Raw genomic sequence first — 24,707 nt, 5'->3', positions numbered from 1 at the left:
GGGTCACAAAGAGTGGACCTGACTGAGCAACTGAACTGAGCTGAACTGAAGCAACTAAGCACAGCAAAGAAAAAAAAAAAGGAGGGGGCAGAAAACTTTTATTTTTGGTGTCTCTTGTTTCTTAATCATTTTCAACTCAAGATAATCTTTAAAATGGTCAGTTTTAGAGTGACATAATCTGTTGCCCTACATGTTCAACTTTTTACTGAAAAATATTTTTTAATTGAAAATTTATTGAGGTAATTTTAGATTCACATGCAGTTGTAAAAATAATGCAGAAGGGTTCCATATATACTTCATCTCATTTCCCCCAATTGGAATATTATATAAAACTATATTAGTGAAACTGAATGTCGCTCATTCGTGTCTGACTTTTTGTGACCCCATGGACTATACAGTCCATGGAATTCTCCCAGCCAGAATACTGGAGTAGGTAGCTGTTCCCTTCTCCAGGGAATCTTCCCAACCCAGGGATCAAATCCTGGTCTTCTGCATTGCAGGTGGATTCTTTAACAGCTGAGCATAAAGGAAGCCCAAGTGGGTGGTCGGTCCCTTCTTTACTCTACCGGAGTGGGTGGTCTATCCCTTCTCCATTGGATCTTCCTGACCCAGGAATAATGGAATCAGGGTCTCCTGCATTGCAGATCGTTTCTGTACCAACTGAGTTATTGGGCAATAAAATATTACAACTCAGATATTGACCTTAATACAATCTATCAATCTTAATCAGATTATGTACTATTAGTATTCATTTTGTGTGTGTGTATGTGTGTATTCAGATCTATACACTTTTATCATGTATATAGTTTCTTATATTAATACCAGAGTCAAAATACTGAATAAACTGAATCAATTTCTGTGGAAAAGTAGGGGAAATAAATAAAGGCAAAATAAGATAGTGAATAATTCCAATATCACACCAATCTTTTCTATTACCTATTTCATATGTACTCTCTTCCCCCTTCTCTTATCACACTGTCTTCCATTTCTAAAATTTTGCCATTTTAAAGTGTTACATAAGGGTTCAGGATGGATTTTCTTTTAAAAATTTAAAATAAATTAAAAAATAAATAAAAAATAACAACAAAAAAAAATAAAGTGTTACATAAATGAAATCATACAATATATAACTTTTTGGATTGCCTTTTTTCCACTCAGCATTTATCCCTGGGAGAGTTGTTGCATGTATCGATAGATTTTTTATTTTTCTTTGTAGTGCTGAGTAGTATGCCATGCTGTATACATAGCACACTTTAGTTAACCATTCTCCTGTTGAAGGAAGTGAGATGATTCTAATTTTTAACTGAAACCAAATGTGGCCTCTATACATGGACACCACATTAAATCTTGGAGATAAGAATTTTGTGTGAAGTAGAAAAGAATAGTTTTATTTCTTAGCCAGGTAAAGGGGGCTACAGCAGGCTAATGCCCTTAAAATCATGTGTTTCAACCTGGGGGGATGAGGAAGAATGAGGTGAGGAATCTTCCAGTGGAAGGGGGAATTGCTGATGAGGACAAGGATCAGGGTGCCTGCAGGGCTCACATTCCTTCAATCTGGAGATCATCTGGTATCAGGTGATGATGGTTAACTGTGACCCTCTCTGGAAGAGTACTTCATCAAGTAGTTGACATCTTCATTTGGTGGAAGTTTTAGTTCTGCAGAAAAGCTCAAAGAAAATGTAATGTATATCCCTTGAAGGGGACCAGGACCCTGCTCCAATGGTTGCACTATTGTTTCTTGACTGTTCCTTCCTTGTCTCCACATTCCCTCCATTCCCTGAATAACAGCTGTTTGAACCTGCCCTCAGGGCAGGGGACTGGAAAAGGCTTTTGCACCCAGGAGGGTCATAGGATTCTGCTGGGATTCATGACTTCTATAAATAAAGCTGTTATAAACATTCATGTACAAGTTTTTGTGTAAATATCTGTTTTAATTTCTCTGGGATAAATTTCCAGGAGTTCAATTAGTGGGACCAAGGCAATGGCACCCCACTCCAGTATTCTTGCCTGGAAAATCCCATGGACGGAGAAGCCTGGTGGGCCGCAGTCCATGGGGTTGTGAAGAGTCGGACACGACTGAGCGACTTCACTTTCACTTTTCACTTTCATGCATTGGAGAAGGAAATGGCAACCCACTCCAGTGTTCTTGCCTGGAGAATCTCAGGGACGGCGGAGCCTGGTGGGCTGCCGTCTATGGGGTCGCACAGAGTCGGACACGACTGAAGCAACTTAGCAGCAGTAGCAGCAGCATGGTAATAATATGCTTAATTTCGTAAGAAACTGCAGTTGTTTTCCAGAGTAGCTGTATGATTTTCCATTCCTACCAGCAATAAGTCAGTGATAGCTTTTTTCCTGCATCCTTAACAGTGTTTACTGCTGTCACTAATTTTATTGTAGTCATTCCTCTGTAGTGATACACATTGTCATTTTAGTTTGCATTTTCTTGTGACACTGAACATTTTTTCCATGCACTTATTTGTCATTTGTATATCTTCTGTGAGAATTTTGTTCATTTTTTTCCCCATTTTCTAATTTGTTTTTTTTTAAACTATTGAATTTTGAGATTTGTTTTCTGAATACTAGTCTTTTGTTGGATATGTGGACTGCAAATATTTTGTCCCAGACTGAAGCATATTTTTTATTGGCTTTTATAGAACAAAGTTTTAAATTTTGATGTACCTGTATAATTGAGAAAATACTGAATTACAAATTAAGTCTGAAATCTGAGTATTTCTCATTATCAAATTACCTCAAAATAATCAATTGTAGGAATTACCAGAGAGATGGTTGTAAATTTTAGAAATAGGATTTTAGTTTAAAAGGAAATACAAAAACCTAGCATTTGTTAAGGATGTCTATGTGTCAGACACTAGTCTATGAGGGAATTATTCTTATTACTACAACCTAACAATTGTGAAGTGAGCGTATAGCCAGGTAAAGGCTACCTAGACTTGTGTCAGATCAACCCAGAACCTCACAGACAAGGTAATTAGAGGGTAGCAGCTTATATTTGTGTTTACTTCAGAAAGAAGCCAGAGATAGACTACAAAGAGTACTTTGGACTTTCTCAGGATGTTTATTCTTTAACTTAAAAACCTAAGTGTTTTCAGAAGAGAACATTTCTTGAGATAGCCCAATGGTGAGTAGGCACTTACTCCTATTCTACTTCTCCATGGAATAACTTTGCTCCCTTGGAGTTAAAAGTTCAGTGTTCCAGAGAAAGCTCTGCCTCAGGAATAATCATTCCTGTTTTGGTGAACTCTGAAAATATCTCCATTTTGGAATATCTGGAACATTATAATTATTCTGCAAGTATTGTAAGGGATGCAACTTTATAATATTTCAGCATTATTCACGTGTTTTCAATAGCCAGTTTTTTACAGCTTTCACAGTTCCAGAAGCTGAAGGGATTGTGTTCTACTGTCTGAACATAACACTACAAAGAAAATATTTGGAAGATTTCAGTGTTATTTATTATGGATGGCTAGAGGCCTTGAAGTTAATCATCTACATTAAAATATCCACTGTATGTCTTTTTCCCCATCTACATCTTTAGTATTTCTATGTTTCCAAAGATCTCATCATTATACACTTTCCAGCAAAATTTAAAAGGCCTCATTAAATCTTTTAAATATTCAGATTTAAAAGATTACAAAACTATGCTGTGTTTAAAAAAATGTCCTTACATTTTATATTCTAAAATTACCTCGAGAGATTTCTTAAAAATACTGATGCTTGGGACCAACATAAATCAATTAAATTAGAGTTTCTGGGGGTGGGATCAGTATTTTTAATAGCTTTTCAGATAATTATAATGCATTCCCAGGGATGAAAATCTTGAAATTAAATTTGATAAGTGATGGAAAAAATTAGATAATTATTATCCACAGAAAGCCTTAATTTTTAAAATTTTTCTATATATTTGCATTTTTGTTTTAATTCTAAGTTGATGTTATCCTGATTTTATTTTGAGTCATATAAAAAAGAAAAGAGATGAGACACATAAAAATGAACTTTTCAGTCTTAGTTGTAACAAAATTAAATTTTGAGTCTCTACTTAAAATTTAAGGGACTTATTTGTTTATTTTTTTAGTGATATGTGGAAAATATTGTTAATTATATTTATTTTAATATTGTGTAATTTCTTTTACCAATGTATGGAATGTTTCCATTATGAGGGCAATTACATCATTTTGGCAAGTCATATTGTCTAAATTAAAAGTAAGATGGTTTTAATCAAAATGTTCAAACAAAATAATAAATTAAAGGAAATCTTGGTTTCAAATAATGAGTGTTAGAATCAAAGCAGATAGATTATCTCTGCTCCTTTCAGTAATAGAAAAGATAAGTAAAAAGATAAGTTTTCCTTATCATTAAGGTTTTTCAATTTAAGTGATGACTTTTCTTCCAATGGTATACCTATTATATTATTGAGTCTGGGTTATCTATTTGATAAACAGATCCAGATAATTTTAAAAATAAATATATCTGGCAGAAAGGACTCTAATGCAGAGTGTATTAGTAATGCACTAATGGCATATTCTTCAGACAGACCTTAGAGCCCTTTCAGGACTTTTTAGTCTTAGTCACCCACACTGAGAATCTTCCAGTACAGACATAATTACATTTATTTGTGTACATTCCAGGACACTTTTATAGGCGTGCTCACATTTGATCTGTTTTCTCATGGCTATTGACTTAGCATGCTAAAAGCAATAAGTAGCTTCAATTGCATCAAAACCACTGTGTTCACTGCTAAATGATTTATCTTTTGAAACAGAGATCTGATTCAGAAATTATTCCAATAGAAGGATACCAATTAATTCTTCAGTGTTGCTAAGACCTAAACATAATAACACAATTTTTAAGTTGTATGTAAAAATATTTATATTAATGAGATTTATAAATAGTTGCTTCGAAACATACTAATCTATGAAAACATATGTAACCAATTTCTAAATTCATAATAAGATTTTTTAAATATTTCAATTCTCTTGTATATATCTGGAAATAAACATGCTCAAGAGCATTCAGGGATTAACTAATATATCTGACAGGAGAAAGGTATATGTAGGTGGCTAAGTGAATACAGATACAGGTTAAAATAGGAACTTTACCTTTTTTTCCCTGTGAACCTTAAATTATTAATCCTAAAGTACTTTTTTTAACACTGATATTAAAAAATCTAAGCCATACCAAGTAGCTCTATTGAATCAGTGTGCTTCATCCCTATCTTCATAATATATGGAGATAGGTAGTATATTTAAAGGAAATTGTTGTGGAGATAATTCAACTTTACTAGGTAGAACTCCTTGAAGACAACTTATTTCAAAATGGAGTTAATTAAATAACCCATACCTTCATTCAAGATTTATAATTTTATCTCTGCTCTAGGCATCATGCTCTGTGCTAAAGACAAAAAGCTCACGAACACACAGTTCCTTTCCCCTCAGCACTCACAATCTAGGAACAAAGATGTAGAGTAGTAGAAACTGGGGAACTATGGCCCAAAATCTGCAATTTCCTTGCTCTGTGTCACTGCTTTACAAAACCTAAGTTTGAGTCTAGAAACTGCAGAATTTTAGCTAGTTGAGAAAGTTCTGATATTGTGGGTTAGTGTGGAGTTGAGCATATTCAGTATGTACCCTCTCTTTCCAAAAAGGGGTTGTTCAGTTCAGTTCAGTCACTCACTCAGTCGTTTCCGACTCTGCGACCCCATGGATTGCAGCTCACCAGGCTTTCCTGTCCATTACCAACTCACGGAGCTTACTCAAACTCATGTCCATCGTGTCGGTGATATAATCCAATCATCTAATCCTCTGTCATCCCCTTCTCCATCCTTCAAACTTTCCCAGCATCAGGGTCTTTTGAAATGAGTCTGTTCCTCTCATCAGGTGGCCAAAGTATTGAAGTTTCAGCTTCAGCATCAGTCCTTCCAATGAATACTCAGGACTGATTTCCTTTAGGATGGACAGGTTGGATCTCTTTGCAGTCCAAGGGATTCTCAAGAGTCTTCTCCAACACCACAGTTCAAAAGCATCAATTCTTTGGTGCTCAGCTTTCTTTATAGTCCAACTCTCACATCCATACATGACTACTGGAAAAACCATAACTGACTAGATGGACCTTTGTTGATAAAGTAATGTCTCTGCCTTTTAATATGCTATCTAGGTTGGTCATAGCTTTTCTTCCAAGGAGCAAGTGTCTTTTAATTTCATGACTGCAGTCACCATCTGTAGTGATTTTGGAGCCCCCAGAATAAAGTCTCACTGTTTCCAGTGTTTCCCCATCTATTTGCCATGAAGTGAAGGGACCAGATGCCATGATCTTAGTTTTCTGGATGTTGAGCTTTAAGCCAACTTTTTCACTCTCCTTTCACTTTCATCAAGAGGCTCTTTAGCTCTTCTTTGCTTTCTTCCATAAAGGAGGTGTCATCTGCATATCTGTGGTTACTGATATTTCTCCCAATAATCTTGATTCCAGCTTGTGCTTTATCCAGCCTGGCATTTCTCATGATGTACTCTGCATATAAGTTAAATAAGCAGGGTGACAATATACAGCCTTGACATACTCCTTTTGCTATTTGGAACCAGTCTATTATTACATGTCCATTTCTAACTGTTGCTTCCCGACCTGCATACAGATATCTCAGGAGGCAGGTCAGGTGTCTGGTATTCCCATCTCTTTAAAAATTTTCCACATTTTGTTGTGATCCACACAGTCAAAGGCTTTAGCGTAGTTAATAAAGCAAAAGTAGATGTTTTTCTGATAAGGGTTGAGGACACTTAAAAACATTCCCTAAGATGAAATAGACAGAAATATTAATTTTAAAAATCAAGGTGTAGGGTAATTAGAACTCTCTGTTGAAGCCAGGAGGCAAGTTTGTGGTATAAATGCAATTGCTTTACAAGTGCTGGAGATGGGTCACAAATCTGACTCTTCGGTTTCTTTGCAGCCAAAGCAAAGACAGAAATATGATCAGTTACAATTTTTATATTTTCCACATAAAGCTTTTCCTGGCACTGAGCCCTGAGAGAAATTCCTCCCATGGGTCCTTATATAAAGAGGTCACAGTGTGATGTATTATTTCAGACACTATATCCTGTGAAGTATAACAGTGGGTTTCCTATGGCTACTTCTTATAGCACCTTTCATTTATACCAAGAGCAAATGCTAAAGTCCAATTCAGAAGAAATTCAGAGAGAGAGACAAAGCCTTAACAATCTAAAAATGCAAATAATTCTCTGATGATTTAACTTGATTGAGAAATAAAATTTAGAATATCTAGGGTGATAGATACCCTGCCTTAAAGAGAATTTGTTAATTTGATTCCTGTTGAAAATTCAGCAACAGAAACTTTGGGGTTATATTTGAACCATAAATCTATAGTAAAGATATGCTTCAGCTGAATTAAAGATGGAATTATATGCTTTAGATGGTCAACTAAGTAGAAGGTAAAATAGACCACTTATAACATTAAGGTGTCTAAACCAGAATTTATTTATACTAGAAAAGATATATGGTGGTGGCTTAGGAACTACATACAGAATAACCAAACTTTCTCTCATTAAAAAGAAAACAAAAGAATGATGAATGACTTTCACCATGAAAATATTATCTCATAGAATATGACTATGTAGCTTTTGATTATTTTGTGATAGTAATGAAAGCTAATGACCCACAGTATTTATAAAAATTCTTTTTGAAAATTTTATCCCTTCAGTGTCTAATTCTATACCTTGTGATTTCCTGGTAAACTTTCCACACTTTCATCAAGAAAACATACCAATAAGTCAGTAAATAGCTTGGATATTATATAGACTTGTTTTATTGTTGCTACTTGATTAAAACTGGTCCGCTCACTAACTGTAGTTGAGAGTATTAAGCTATGTTATCACTTTTTCCGTGCAATTGAACTCAGTGATTCTCTGTTTGTTTTCCTTCTTTCTTCCATCTTCCCTTTTTTCTTACCTTTTCTTCCTTTCCTCTTTTTTTCCTTTTTTATCTTAGGTTTTTGGTTTTTTGTTTTGTTTTGTTTTAATAGAGAAGGGACTTTTTTGTGTCTTTTATTCACTTCATTCTGTGAGGGAGGTCCCATAAACAGATTATTTATTGTATGCCTGCTTTGTGCCCATATATGCTTCTTTCACAAGTATTAATAGTTGTGAGTCACAGAACACCAACATGAAGCCACAGCATTCATTTTATAACGTGGGTGGATCATGAACCTACTGAGGATGCCTATAATTAATTAGATGTATATCCTTGGCAACCAAAATGTACGTGTCCTGAGACATTTGAAAACCAAGAACACCCCTATAATGTAGGGAATTGTTCATAAACTACTATAAAGTGAACTTACAGTGACACATCCTGCAGGGACAATGGTCTTAAGCCATTGGCTTGGTTCACTTCTTTTCCGTATGGTTTATTTCTCAATGACAGCTCCTAAATGAGCTCAATTCATTGCCACACTTCAGTGAAATTATTAATTGTTGAAATTCTATCTTTGGATTTACTTGAAGAGTACTGAAAACCACCACTTTAAATCTGTAACTTTCTAAGGTAGATTTTACTGAAAGTAAAGGGGAAATTAGAAATTTCATTAATAAAATAAGTATCCCTAATAAGTGTTACACAGTAATGCTTTCTGAGGCAAAGCAGTATAATGAAGAAAGAAAACACTCAATTTAGAAATAGAAACCTTAAAATCTCTGGAATGTCCACTTACCTACTGTGGCCTCAAATAGATTTCTTGACTATTTTGGGTATTGTTTTCCTTATCTGTAGAATGAAGCAATCTTAAAGTTGCAAGATTATTGTGATAATCAGAGATAACCATTGTGTTATAAAAGTATATTTTTTGACTAATAGTTAAAACAGTATTGAATCTCCCTGTTAGCCAGATCATATTTTTAAAAACAAAAATCTGAGCTTGCAACTTATTCTTTCCCCCAAATCCAGTGCTAGGTGAATATTACAGTTTAAGTGGCTACCGTTATGGTTAAGTTGTATCATTTAATTACAGGTCTATCAATAGACTATGTGGAAAACAAACTTTATTGGATCAGTTCAGGAAATGGAACCATAAATAGATGCAACCTGGATGGCAGTAATTTAGAAGTAATAGAGACAATGAAAGAAGAATTAACAAAAGCTACAGCCCTAACCATCATGGGTAAGTACAATGGTTCTATATCTCGGATGCTTGTATTGATTGGGTTTGATTAATTATGACCTATTAAAAGCTTAAAAAAGTTACTGCTCCATTAACACTAGAAGCACATTCAAGTTGCACATCTCTAAGAGAGTTTTTCTTTTCTTTTTTTCTTAACCTTATCAAACAAACTTATAAGATTATCCAGGTCAGGGACTGTTAGCAATACTAACTTCACTGTTATTGATTCTTGGCTTATTATTATTGATATTATTTTAACTATTATTTTCCATGTTCTACTATAATATTCTAAAGTGCAATGGCAGTGGGTATTTGTCAAAATAAAGAAAAATCTTATCTCTGCTTATAAAGGATAGCTTGATATACACAGATAATTGAAAAAACAAGTCCACAGTATCATTGACTAATGATTTAAATTCTTTCACGAAAATGCTTTATACATACACAAATGCACAAGGATTATACCTGACAAGTGGTTAGAGTAGAAATTTATTTAAAATTGTCTCATAAAGCAATAAGAAAGTGAGATTAGTTTGTATTACTTGACTTTACCAAATTAAGAAGAAAAAAATGATTTTTGTGTATTTGTACATAGTTTAAATCACCTGAATAAAAACAGCAGAGTTTAAATTCTTAAAATGGTTTGATAAACTGCAACAATTCCCAAAACAACATTCATACTATGTTTTCAAAAACTGAGTTCCAATAAACTTCATGAAATCAAGCCACTGGCAAATACTGTAGCCAAGGAACCTGATAAGTAGAGGAAGCATGTTACAAATATGTCATAACATTTCAAGGGATGACTTTCAGTGAATGTATATACATATCACATAATTTATGTACTATAAAAATCATTGCCTTATAGAAAAATGTAGGCTTTATAAAAATTTATTTCTGCTAACATGATTGCTACCAACCTTGCTGTGAGTAGGAAATGAATACTAAACTTACAGAACTCATTGCTATGAACAAAATCTCAAGAAATGGCACAGTAGTCCATTTTAACAATAAAAACACCAATTTTGTTTTCTGCTGTAAAGTAAAGAAAAAACTTGGATGAAATCATTATGTATATATTGGGTCAGTGGTGTGCATCTTACATGACATCAGTGCCATATGGGAACCAACCTTGAGTAAATTAACATTTTTTTCTTTTAACAAGTGGATGGTTATATATGTGTACCTCTCCCTGTCACCATAATTTGATTAACCCTGGAAGATAAAAAATGAATTAAAACAAAACCTATTAATATCTATATTGTCAGTGCATCAACTAGATATATCAAAATATATCATCAGTTTGAGGGCTTAAAGGACATCACCATAGAGAAGCAGATGAGCAATGTCTACTCTCCGAAGTTCCCTATCTTGTCTTTGAATTTGCCCTTCTGTTGAGATCCCCCTTTCTTCATTCAGAGCCTCTATACTCTTTTTCTTTGGGGCTGGTATAAAGGGTGATGACCTGCTTCCTGCTGAGACTGAATAGTATAGTCATGTAAAAAAGGCAATAAAAAAAGTTAAAAAAAAAAAAAAAAAAGAATCTTACCACTATCCAGGGGATTGCTGATGATTACAGCTACAAATGTTTAAGAAGAAATTTGCCTACAGTGATTCTTTTTGAAGTTGCACATTCAGGAACAAAGAAATAATTATTAATATGTTGTGACTGGTTATATGCCAGCTCCTCAGACTACCTAGGTGAAAAGTAACTTAAAATTTGTGTTTCATTAAGATTTAGGAGTGGTTTTCCTAAAAATTGAGTTAATAATCTCTTTGGACACATTGCTCAGTTTTTTTGAACCTCAAATATTATATCTTGTAAGTCTTCGGGGTTCCCAATTTTACTTGGAATGGTATATACAAAATAAACTGAAAAGAGCTTTGAAATATTAAATCAAGTAAAGTAGTAGGACATTAGATTAAAATAAAGGAATTGTTTGATGAGTCAACCAAGTGCAAGACCCAAAGACCAAAATTGCTACATCTAAGTCTCCCAAAGACGTTGATACTTCTTTCAAGAGGTAGAATTCAACTTCTCTCCCCTTGAGTGTGGGCTGGACTTAGTTGCTCACGTCTAATGAATAAAATAAGGCTGATGTGATGGTGTGTGACTTTGGAGATGAGATCATAAAAATCATGAGCCTTCCTTCTTGCCCTCTATCTCGTGGGTCACTAACTCTGGGCAAAGCCAGGGACATGTTGTGAGGCTCCACAAGCAGCCCCCTGGGGAAGTTCATATAGCAAGGAACTGAGACCTCTAGCCAACAGCCATATGAGGGAGTCTTCTTGAAGCCCTCAGCACAGTCAAGATTTCAGCTGACTATATCCAAAGCCAATATATTACAGCAACCTCAGGAGAGAGTCCAAACCAGCACCAGCCACTCACATGCTGCTGCTGCTGCTAAGTTGCTTCAGTCGTGTCCAACTCTATGCGACCCCATAGACGGCAGCCCACCAGGCTCCCCCGTCCCTGGGATTCTCCAGGCAAGAACACTGGAGTGGGTCGCCATTTCCTCCTCCAATGCATGAAAGTGAAAAATGAAGTCGCTCAGTCGTGTCCGACTCTAGCGACCCCATGGACTGCAGCCTACCAGCCTCCTCCAGTGGCTCCCAGATTCTGGATCCATAGAAACCATGTGAAAAAATAAACATTTACTGTTTTAAGATCCTAAGTTTTGGGGTTAACTTGTTACACAGCAACAGATAACTAATTCATATGTCCTTCCATCCATAGAGCTCGTTCATTAATGATGAACAGATTCACAGACTCAAGTACTTATTTAATAGAGAAAGGCAAGTTATGAATAACAGGTATAATAATGCAGTAGCACAACATATTAGTAAGTAGCAACTGAGTCTAGGCTTTAATATCTAGACTTGAGAATGGCAGGAAGTGTGATAAAACTGGAGAGAGCTAATGGACCACTTGAGGTAGAACACCTCTCAGTTCCACTAATTTTTGCCATAAGGAATGTTAACCAGTTGTGTCAGATCTTTCATTTTTCACAAGAAGCAAGAAATCCATGATTCAATTATCTCACAATTTTTAATGTTAGTCCATAATCACATTTAAAAATATACCATGCCGGCCAACATACTGTATAAGCTAATTGTGAAGGGTAACACCCTACAAACCAAAAAACTAACTACCAAATAATAACAAAAATATTACTATAACAATCCTCTATGTGTTTGATTCAGCTCAGAGGCACCAGTTAGCTACCATCTCTGGTTCCATTATTCTTTTTTTTTTTTTTTTCATTTTCATTAATTTAAACATGTAATATCCATACATATTTGGGATTTTATATAATATTTATTTTATATTGGAGTATAGCCAATTAATAATTTTTTGATAGTTTCAAGTGGACAGCAGAAGGACTCAGCCATGTATTATACATATGTCCATTCTTCCCCAAATTTCCTTCCCATTCAGGCTGCCACGTACTATTGTGCAGAGTTCCCTGTGCTATAAGTAGGTCATTGTTGGTTATCCATTTTAAATATCCCTAATCTTTTCCCCCTGGTAACCATAAGTTCATTCTCTAAGTCTGTGAGTCTGTTGTGTAAATAAGTTCAATTTTATCATTTCTTTTCAGATTCTGCATATAATGGATATCAGCATATATCTTCTTCCTCTGTCTGACTTACTTCACTTAGTATGGCAATCTCTAGGTCCATCCTGTTGCTGCAAATGGCATTAGTTCATTTTTTTAAATGATTGAGTTAATATTCCATTGTATACATGTACCACACCTTCTTTCTGTCATCTTTTATATTACTGACTTTGAACTGTAGCTTGAAGAGGATGGAATTAAGACAGTTAATGCCCATCTATACCCCACTCCAGTACTCTTGCCTGGAAAATTCCATGGACGGAGGAGCCTGGTAGGCTGCAGTCCATGGGGTCGCGGAGAGTCGGACATGACTGAACGACTTAACTTTCACTTTTCACTTTCATGCATTGGAGAAGGAAATGGCAACCCACTCCAGTGTTCTTGCCTGGAGAATCCCAGGGACGGGGGAGCCTGGTGGGCTGCCGTCTATGGGGTCGCACAGAGTCGGACACGACTGAAGTGACTTAGTAGTAGTATACTGTTAGAGGGGACTTGTAGAAAAAAAAAAATAATAATCTGGTAGAGCTGATTTATTTTACAGGGGAGAAAGGGTTCCTCTTCTAATGAACAGGACATGATTTCCTACAAGGCTTTCATGGTCTTATTCAACCAGACTGTATTTTGCCTGAGGCACATATAGATAAAAAACATGAATGTGAGGTCAACCTTTTATTTGAGTTACTTCATTGTTGACAAAGAAATGTAATTTCTGGATGTGGAATTTATATCCTAGTATCAGTGGATATTCATTTCTATTCATTCTTTTAACAAATATTTATTAGTGCCTACCATGTAGCAGGCACTGTTATATATGGTAGTAAGACTCCTGACTTCATCAAACTTGCAGAAAAGCAAGGAAGACAGACAATAAGTAGGGTAGAAAACCCATAGAATTATAGGTAACTGTTAAGGGGCAAAAAAAAAAAAATCAGGGGAAAGAGATATAAAAGTATATGAGTAAGAATAAAAATTTAGGTTTTAGGCTGAATGTCCAAGAAGAGTGAAGGAATGCCATATGAACCAACAAAAACCATTTCAGTTGTTCCTTTTGTTTTCAACTTTTATGTTATATTTTAAAATTTTTGTTCTGAAAAAAGATTTTTTTAAATAATTTAATAATATCAAATCTTCATGGGTGATTCTGGTAATTTACCAGGTGAGACATCTTTAAAGTTAGCCATGGTTCAAATGCAATGTTGTTTGTGATTCACTTTTTATCCAGTGAGTCTGAAGTGATTTACACATTGTGTACAATGGCTATTTAACTTCTATTACCTTTTGCTCTGGACTGAATGTTTGCATTCCCCCTAATTTATATGTTGAAGCCCTAATATGAAGGTATTAGGAGGGGGCCTTTGGGAAGTAACTAGGTCATGCCATTAGAGCTCCCATAATGGGATTAGTGTCCTTCAAAAAGACCAGAGAGCTAGACTCACTATCTCTCTCTACAGTGTGAGAATACAGCAAGCAAGTGCTGGCATCCTGATCTTGGACTTCCAGCCCCCAGAACTGTGAGAAATAAATATCTGTTATTTAAGTTACCCAATCTATAGTATTTGTTAAAGCAGCCACACTTATTAAAATACTTTCCTAGTTATCAAATATAAGCTGACCTAGCCTAAAACTTTGGACATCAAATTCTTTCCCATTTAAAAAAAAATGACTTTGTCAATTGTCTTTTCCCAGATATCAGAGCTAACAAATATAATGGGCTTCCCAGGTGGCACAATAGTAAAGAATCCCTCTGCCAATGCAAGAGATGCAAGAGAGGCAGGTTCAATCTCTGGGTCAGGAATGTTCCTTGGAGGAGGAAATGACAGCCCACTCTAACATTCTTGCTTGTAGAATCCCATGGACAGAGGAGTTTGGTGGGCTACAGTCTATAGGATTGAAAAGATAGTACATGTATAGGATTGAAAAATTGTACATGTGCCTGAGCATACATGTACACAATAAATATAATAGTTTTTGCTTTCGAAAACAATAGCTAATAGCTCTAAAATTATGTCTAATTCTTATTTTTCTTAGATAATTTTTCTCAGTATTTAACAGTAATTTTTAAAATAATTTTCTTTTATAAATATACTTCAGTTCCATGAGATAAGTTTACTCTAAAACATTTTCGACATGATTTTCAAATGGTTTATGTTTCCAAATAGTGTACAGTCAGTATGCTATATTCAACTTTTGATTAGCTAGTTCTCAGATATAGAACTTTTTTGTTTGTTTTTATTCACCCTTTTCTCATAATTTTTGGCATTTTCGTGATCATTAATGTCTTCAGGATACAGTAAGGTAACCACAAATTAATCAAGTTCCTATTCACTCTTAAGTGCCTTTATGAGGAGAAAGAGGTTAAAACTATTGATTAAAATTAGAGTTAGTGACTTATTTATGGATTATATTTAACATACTGTTCCTCTTCACTGACAGTGTATGCAGTTTGAGAGCAGACTGCATATATTTTATCCACACTGAAGAGAAAGTTAGAAAAATCAGTTCATGGATTTAAAAGAAAATACACAAGTGAAATAAATGTACTGCCAGAAATAGGCTTAATAATATTTGGAGAAAATTAAGATGGAATTCAGGAAATAGCAGCATGTTAACTTAGCTGTATTTTATACATTCAGGGTGAGTCAGGAAAGACCTGGGGCAAATGGACTATAGATTTAAAATAGAAGTGAGGCTGTTCTGTGCTCAGTTGCTAAGTCATGTCCAACTCTTTACAATCCCATGGACTGTAGAAATCAGTCTCCTCTATCCATTGGGATTCTCTAGGCAAGAATATTCAGAGAAGGCAATGGCACCCCACTCCAGTACTTTTGCCTGGAAAATCCCATGGATGGAGGAGCCTGGTAGGCTGCTGTCTATGGGGTCACATAGGGTCGGACACACTGAAGCGACTTAGCAGTAGCAGCAGCAGCAGCAGCAGCAGGCAAGAATATTGGAGTGGGTTGCCATGCCCTCCTCAAGTGGATTTCCCAACCCAGGGATAGAACCCAGGTCTCCCGCATTGCAGGCAGATTCTTTACCATCTGAGCCACCAAGAAAGCCCTAAAATGAGGACACAGGAATTATTCAAGCAAACTTGACAAAATTTGTGTGTCTGAATGGAAAATCCTTGATATTTTTTGATTTAATGGTCAGCATCTTATTCAATCATAGGTGATGTTTATACAGTCCATTCAAACATGTTACGTAGTAATTTGTCAAGTTTTGCTCAGGCAAGAGTTTGAGTCCTGGACACTACAAGAGGTGTGACTTTGAATTTAAACCTCCACCCCATGCTTACACTCAGTGAGCTTTTTATTCATTAGCTCATATGTTACTCCATTGCATATATAGTATACCCATTGAGATTCAAGCATACATCTACTTTTTTAGTTTCATTTTGTGGTACAATATGATCTTTGGAAATTGTATTTACCATGGTATTTATAGATAGGAATTCCAAAGTTAACATGGCAAGTTCTTCTTGAATGTCAAGAAGTGTGTATGTGTGTGTTGCTAAAGAACCTGTCTGCCAGTGCAGGAGATGTAAGACATGAGGATCCAATTCTTGAATCAGGAATATTCCCTGGAGGAGGGCATGGCAACCCACTCCAGTATTCTTGCCTGGAGAATCACATGGACAGAGGAGTCTGGAGGGCTACAGTCCACAGGGTCGCATGGATTCGGACATGACTGAAGTGACTTAGCATGCATGTGCACGTGCATGCATGAGTGCACACACACACACACACACATATGTGTATATATATATTAGTAGCATTCTTTACGTGTTTAAATCAGACAGTTTTTTTTTCAAATATTTGTTTATTTATTTGCTTGTACCAGGTCTAAGTTGCAGCATGTGGGATCTAATCCCCTGATCAGGGATCCAACCCAGGCCCCTTGCATTGGGAATGCAGTCTTAACCACTGGACCACCAGGGAAATTCTAAATCATAGACTTTCAGAATGAAATGTTACCTTGTCTATAGTCCACAGGATCACAAAGAGTTGGACACAACTGCATGACTTTCACTTTCATTTTTGTGCCTTCTAAGTCGCTTTAGTGGTGTCTGACTCTGCGACCCTATCGACTATAGTTTGTCAGTTTCTCTGTCCATTGGGATACTGCAGTGGGTTGCCATTTGCCCCTCCAGGGTATGTTCCCAGGGGTTGAACCCCCCTCTCTTATGTATCCTGCATTGGCAGGTAGGTCATTTACCACTAGCGCCCCCTGGGAAGTCCTTCGAGATCATTAAAGTTACTTCGTCAGTTGAAGAAATGTACTTTAGATTCCTGTTCTTAATATTCACTAACCAGCAGTGGATATAGGACAACTACTGACTTCTACCTTTAATTTTCTATTCTGCAAAAATATGAGCTTTGACCATAAGATCTACAAAATTTTAAAAACTTGTATGATTTTATCACTAACAGATTAACCCAGGGTGAAGGAAATTGTTTAAAATTAACCATTATCTAAGTTAAAGTAGTACACCAGAAGCAATAAAATTGTGGCTAAAAATAAAATTAATGTGTAAAGTTATGTTAAATCACAATTCATATTAATCTTTTAGAAGTTGGGCAAAATTATTCAATTTGACTTTTAGTTGAGAATTTGGTGGATGTTTACAACCTAGGATTACTCAAATTAGTTGTTTTAAAATAGGCTTACTTTTTATAAATACCAAAAGTGAAAGTGGGGAGTGAAAAAGTTGGCTTAATGCTCAACATTCAGAAAACGAAGATTGTGGCATCCAGTCCCACCACTTCACAGGAAATAGATGGGGAAACAGTGGAAACAGTGTCAGACTTTATTTTTCTGGGCTCCAAAATCACTACAGATGGTGACTGCAGCCATGAAATTAAAAGACGCTTACTCCTTGGAAGGAAAGTTATGACCAACCTAGATAGCATATTGAAAAGCAGAGACATTACTTTGCCAACAAAGGTTTGTCCAGTCAAGGCTATGGTTTTTCCTGTGGTCATGTATGGATGTGAGAGTTGGACTGTGAAGAAGGCTGAGCGCCGAAGAATTGATGCTTTTGAACTGGGGTGTTGGAGAAGACTCTTGAGAATCCCTTGGACTGCAAGGAGATCCAACCAGTCCATTCTAAAGGAGATCAGCCCTGGGATTTCTTTGGAAGGAATGATAGCTGAAACTCCAGTACTTTGGCTACCTCATGTGAAGAGTTGACTCATTGGAAAAGACTCTGATGCTGGGAGGGATTGGGGGCAGGAGGAGAAGGGGACGACAGAGGATGAGATGGCTGGATGGCATCACTGACTCGATGGACGTGAGTCTGAGTAAACTCCGGGAGTTGGTGATGGACAGGGAGGCCTGGCGTGCTGCGGTTCACGGGGTTGCAAAGAGTCGGACACGACTGAGCGACTGATCTGATCTGAAGTAACTATCTTCAACAACCATCTGATTCTTAGCATCATTTGAATAAACTGGCAAACTTATCTTTATAATAAAAGAAACTTTGAATAACAGTAAAGGCAAAATAAATAAGTAAATAAAGCTACACATTTTCTGTGGATACTTAAACCCTCTCAGTTGAAGTTTTATGTGCTACCAACTACAGTTGAAATATATTATATTATTGATCTGTTTCAAGTAGCAATTTGTAAGAATAAGCTTAATATGTAAATATTAGAAGGACATTGAATTTTGGCTACTGTTAGGATCAATCAAGGAAGAGAAAAAATATCCTTCAAGGGGGAGAGTGCATTTTCACTGTCTTATCAGAAACAAACTCAGTCCTGTATTGAATAAAATGTTAGCTTCTCTCAACTTGGCTATGAACACTTTTATTTTAAAGCAGTGTTAACAAAATAATCATTTGCCCTTTAGGGAGCCCTTGAAAGTCTTTACTAAATGTAGCCCTTAAAGACATCTGTTCATAGTTTCCAGAAGTTCACTTTACAAAATCAAAGTCATCATAATAGTTGCTGTGAAAATTCCCAGTGCATGGATAGTTTGCAATGGGAAACCAAGGTTGTCAGATTAAATGCTTGCAGAACCAGCTGAATAACAGATAAGGACATATCTATTTGCTTGAAAATACAGTGTAAATATTTTTGGGGATTAAATGATTTGAGTGTTCCCACTGGAGCTTCTACAACAAAGCACAATCATCTAGTCCCTTTGCTGACTGAAAAAAAAAAAAAAGCCTCTAAGCTTAATGGCAAAAAATTTAGGCTCTATATACACTAACACTTAGGTTTGCACTGCTAATTTCTGTGGTATACTTTCATTATTTGATTGTTTTCTTTTCAGAATTATATTTGGTATGATAATATGTTACAATTTATTAAAAATAAAGCATAACCTAGCCTTCAGTTTGCATACTTGTAAATTGCCTCAGATCTAAAATACACTCTATAAATAATAATAGAAATGTAAAAAGTGTATGTACAATAATCAATCAAGTAAAACTGGTACAGAGAAATCATCAAAACTTTTTTTTTCTACTTTATTTCTTGAGATGAATTATTATAGCAAACTGTCACGGCATCGATGAAACATTATAAATGATAGCAAGTGACAGGCTGTGAGTCTGCTGCATTTAGTCTTGTTAAGATCCTTAGACAGAGCACTTGCAGATTCACACTGAAATCTAGTCTGAAAGGATTCTATGTTATATTCTTATGACAAGGTGGTGGGTCTGATAACTTGCAAATTCTTGACTTTAATAGTCTACCTTAAGAAGTCATTTCCTCTGTTTTGTGCAAGGCAAGTCCACTTCACATGTTTTCAAGGGCAGTTTTTTCCTTTTTTTTTTTTTTAATCAAAGCTTACTGAATATTTCTCTCCCTCTGAATGTGAAAAGCAGCTGAAACTTAGTTCCAAGGGGTTCTTACTACTTATGAGTTTCTTCCCCCAGCCTGTGGCTGATCTTTAGATTGCCAGGTTTCCTTTTATATATGATAGCTCTGCCCCTTTATTTGTTTTGCTTTCAGAGTCCAGTTAGATACTCACTAACGTTTTATTTAGGCTACTACAACTCTTTAACTTCTTTCCACTCTTCATATCTCTGGTCCCCAAGCTATTAAGATCTGCAAAGTTCAGACCTGCTGTGGCACCCCCTCCCTGGGTCATAATATTTCAGAGGCTGGAATACGCACTCAGAACTTACTCTGAAATGCTCATTTTTTTTTCTCCTTTTCATTCACCAGAAGCTGTTTGTCATGACATTATTAGTTTACCTTATGTGTGCTGAGTCACTTCAGTCATATCCAACTCTTTGTCACCCTATGGACTTGTAGCCTCCCAGGCTCTTCTGTTCTTGGAATTCTCCAGGCAAGAATACTAGAGTGTGTTGCCATGCCCTCTTCCAGGGAGTCTTCCTGACCCAAGGATCAATCATGTGTTTCTGATGTCTCCTGCATCGACAGGCAGGTTCTTTACTGCTAGTGCCACCTTAGATAAAAGAAATTTAAGGATCAATAAGTTTTGTTAAAACCCAAAGCATTATTCATCCCACCTTACAGAAAAAGAAATAGGGTCAAGAAGATTTGTGAAAACCCAATCCTCTGAAACTGAAGCTGAGAGATCCTGACTCATGCCAAGGGCTGTTTCCACTACCAGGAAGAGCCTTCCCTGTCATAACTCTGCTTTTCATTCAGTCCTCCCCTACCCTTCAGTTGCAACGAATCAAGGCAAATTGTTCTCTTGTATCTGATCTTGGCGTATTTATTTCTATTTGTCTTATTCTTTGGCTGCCTTTCATATTTATCAGCCACCCTAATGGGTGAAATGGAGAAGGAAATGTCAACAACCCACTCCAATGTTCTTGCCTGGAGAATCCCATGGATGGAGGAGGCTGGCAGGCTACAGGCCCTCCAAAGCCTACTTCAACTATTGTTGTTCCCTCACGAAGTGGTGCCAGTCACTTTGTGACTCCATGGACTGAAGCACCCAGGGTCCTCTGTCCTCCACTATCTCTGGAGTTTGCTCAAACTCATGTCCATTGAGTTGGTGATGCTATCTAACCATCTCATCCTTTGTTGCCGCCTTATCCTCCTTTCCTCAATCTTTCCCAGCATTAGGGTCTTTTCCAGTGAGTCAGCTCTTCATATCAGGTGGCCAAAGTATTGGGGCCTCAGCATCAGTCCTCCCCATGAATATTCAGGGTTTATTTCCTTTAGGATTCACTTCAAGTCCTACTTTAATTATATCTCAGTATTTAAAATTTTTTCCTCAGAGCCCCATTATATTTTTCAGAAGTGATGAAATTTTGTGTTTCCTAATGAGCTAACATGTCTCATTTCTCCATAATTTGGGACCAAATTTTATTCATATATGCATTATTCATGACACACAACAAGATGCTTTGCACTGAGTACATCCACTAAGTAGCAGTAAAATGTATGAATAAATAAAACAATGACCATATACACACCAAACCTGTGCCACAGCAATCAAAATGTATTTTCAATCAGAACAGGCAAATATTTACGCAGAATGATCACAACCATAAATATATTATCCAATTTAAATATATATTGAAATAAATGTGAAAAGAAAATACTTTCAAATATAAGGGTTTGAATTGAAAAGGGAAGAAAATGAATCACATAAGTGTGTAAACATAATCATTTCTGACACATACTCTATATACATATGTATGTAGAAAAGCAAGAAAAGAAGTGCTCTATTGAGTAATGCTTGTTGTCAAGGGAACCAAACACCTTGATGGAAGAAGAAGAAAAAAAAAAATTATGCCAAAGCACACACAAGTGACAGAGTTCTAGAACAAACAAAACAAAAACTTTAGCTCTTAAAGGTGGTCTCTCACAGCTGGGCCTACCAGCGTTATTCTCTTTAATGATAGTAATTGATGGTCTAAATAAATAAAGCATTCTAGTATTTAATTTACAAATTGTAACTCATGCAATTCTCACAGCAGTCCCCTGAGAGAGATACCATTAGCACTGCTTACTCCAGAGCTCCCAGCCGAGGTTCAGTAGCATAAATTAATCACTCACTGTTACCTGGTTAGTAAACAGTGTAGCAAGCTTTCTAATCCATGATTCTTCATCTTTAAAGCTTGTGTTTCTTTCAGAAATTTGTCTTGTAGCTCTAGTTACACTAGGATATATGTGCACTGAGATGTATGTAAGCATATGCTTTGTAGTGGTACTTGTAATTAGATGTCCGGGGGAAGAAACCTTCATGTGTATTTTAAAGGACTAGCAAAATGAATCATGAAATGTTCATATAAAATGAAATATTATGCAGCTATTAAAAATGAATTAAATCTATATATTGATTTGAACTACTCTCTAGAATACATTTTTAATTGAAAATAGTTACATTCAAAAAAGTTATACAGAATGCTCCAATTTTTTTTCACACTTATGCATTTATTTTCCCACGTGGCACTAGTGGTAAAGAACGCACCTGCCAGATGTAGCAGACATAAGGGACACAGGTTCAGTCCCTCAGTGGGGAAGATCCCCTGGAGGAGGGCATGGCAACTCACTCCATTGTTCTTGCTGGGAGAATCTCAAGGACAGAGGAGCCTGGTGGGCCCTAGTCCATAGGGTCACAGTCAGGCACAACTGAAGCTACTTAGCATGCAGACACACACACACATGCATTTATTTTAAAATTTTAGATATATTTTTTAAATCAAATGCTTTTTATGCTTCACTGTTTATCTCAGTAAGTATTGTTCAGAGAGCATCTACTCTCTAAATTTACACATTAGTGCTTATAGACACAGCAACCATGCAAAAGAGATATTGAAACTGCAGTGTTGGCTCTGAAAATAATGTGGGTGGTTCAAGGTCAAAGCTGGATCTCTAACATAATTCTGTCTACCTCCAGAGTTTTATTTCTTCTCACTATGCCAGTGATTCTCAAACCCAAGGTGGTTTTGTCTACTAGGGAACATTTGTCATTGTTGGAAAACATTGAGGTCACAGTTGCTGATAAGAAAGGGTTTCTACTAATTTTTGTGCTGTGCTTAGTCGCTCCGTTGTGTCCAACTCTTTGTGACCCCATGGACTACAACCCACCAGGCTCCTCTGTCGATGCGGATTCTCCAGGCAGGAATACTGAAGTAAGTTACCATGCCCTGCTCCAGGTGATATTCCCAACCCAGGGGTTGAACCCAGGTCTCCCGCATTGCAGGCGGACTCTTTACCATTTGAGCCACCAGGGAAGTGGGGTGAAAAACAGGAATACTAGTAAACAAACTACAAGACTCAGTAGAATCCTCCATAACAAGGAACTGTTTGGCCCAAAATGTCAATAGAGCTGAATTTCAGAAACTTGCTCATACCAAAAAGACTCCTGATCCTCAGAGAACAAGCACCTGTACGAAACCTGATATTGTGACTGTAGGCCTATTATCACAGTTTTTGATTAAAATTGAGAGCCTTAAAAATATATACATAAAAACAAACCCTTGGTGTTTGTAACAGCTGCTGGTATGAAATTGTCTTGGAGTGAAAGATAGGGATAGATGGCAGAGAAAGGAGGGGATATATAGTTCTTTCATGTTTTCTTTCTTTCCTTTAATGTAACTTAATGAAAAAGAATCAAGATTTGCTTCTCATGTTTCTATTTATACTTATATATTATATCATAATACAGAGAGCATACTTATCTGTCCCAATTTTGATTCATTTACCAATTCAACCATTTATCAAGTGACTATTTTGAGCTGGGCACCTTGTAGGTGCTCGGCAAACAGCACGGCATGAAGCATGTAACAATTCCATTACTAAAGGGTCAGTATTCCTAGTGTGGGAAAACAGTGTACACTTGACACTTCGACAACATGGATTTGCTCTGCATGAATCCACTTATACAGAGATTTCTTTTTCATAGTAAATGCTACAGTATTTACTGTAATAGATATGCATTTGGTTGAAATCTTGGATGCAGATAAAGAGGGAGAACATAGTCAGAAAGCTGACTGTAAGTTATACTTCGATTTTTAACTTCCAGGAGGGTGCAGTGCTCCTGAGTTTTCCAAGGGCCAGCTATAAAAGCAAATACTCAAGTAAAATAAAGTTTGTCAAGTGGTAAAAGATACTAACGGAGAAAATTCAACCCAGGCATAAGAACGGGGAATGCAGAATTGATTTGGGAAAAAGGAACCCTAAAAATTGCAATTTTATGTATAGAGGTCATGGCAAGTTTTCAGTGGGAAATGGCAGCTAAGCAAGAATCTGCGGGAAGTAAAGGAGTGAGTCATTTAGGTACTTGGGGGAAGAACATCTGAGGGAGACAGATAAAACAGGAAATCAAATTTACTATGGATCATATTTTCAAATACTTTTTGGTTTTAGATGAGTTTTTGTTTTTATTTTTGTTTTGCTTGTTTTAATGCTCTAGGTATTCACCTTACTCTCCTCCTCAGTGGAGCTTTTGCTATGTTTAAAAAATTCCTGATGTGTGTGTGTGTGTAATTTTAATGCTGCCATTAAACTAGTCTAGTAAAATAGGATATATAGTTAATTTATGCATATGAGCTAAAAGTAGTCATCTACATTAACTTTATTTCTCTAAAGGGAAGCTTTTAGTTTGTGTGTGTTGAAATTCTTAATGATGATGAAATTAGTTCTGCCCCATGTGTTTTGCTTTATTTCCAATTTATTTTATACAAAGTTGCTATTAATGATTATGCATTTTAATAAGAAAGAAGAGAAACTTCTAGTAAATATGATTATTTCAAGCTGTTATGGTTAATGTTTATAGAAAAACCATAAATCAGTCACATGAAGAAATTAATTATAGTTATTTAGAACAAACAACTTTGTAGAACTTACAGTTTGTTGCTTTAATTTCAAATGTTCTAAAATTAAAAGCTTGAATATTTATATGTTTATGAAATTGCATCATGCCAGTTAAAATTATCTCAATTTGGAAAAATTATAAACATATTCTTTTAAAAA

General features: G+C 36.1%; 1 protein-coding gene across 1 annotated transcript in view; it reads left to right on the top strand.

Moving 5' to 3' along the window:
- LRP1B (LDL receptor related protein 1B) overlaps positions 1 to 24,707 on the top strand; it is a 1,793,119-nt gene that overhangs the window by 1,110,611 nt on the left and 657,801 nt on the right. The window contains exon 31 of the mRNA XM_070360639.1: positions 9,029 to 9,178. Within this exon, the coding sequence (XP_070216740.1) occupies positions 9,029 to 9,178 (150 nt within the window). The remainder of the gene's footprint in view (positions 1 to 9,028; positions 9,179 to 24,707) is intronic.

Source organism: Bos mutus, chromosome 2, assembly GCF_027580195.1.
Source record: "Bos mutus isolate GX-2022 chromosome 2, NWIPB_WYAK_1.1, whole genome shotgun sequence".
NCBI classification, from domain to species: Eukaryota; Metazoa; Chordata; class Mammalia; order Artiodactyla; family Bovidae; genus Bos; species Bos mutus.
Note: the sequence above shows the minus strand (reverse complement) of the source record. Positions and strands in the feature narration are given on the sequence as shown.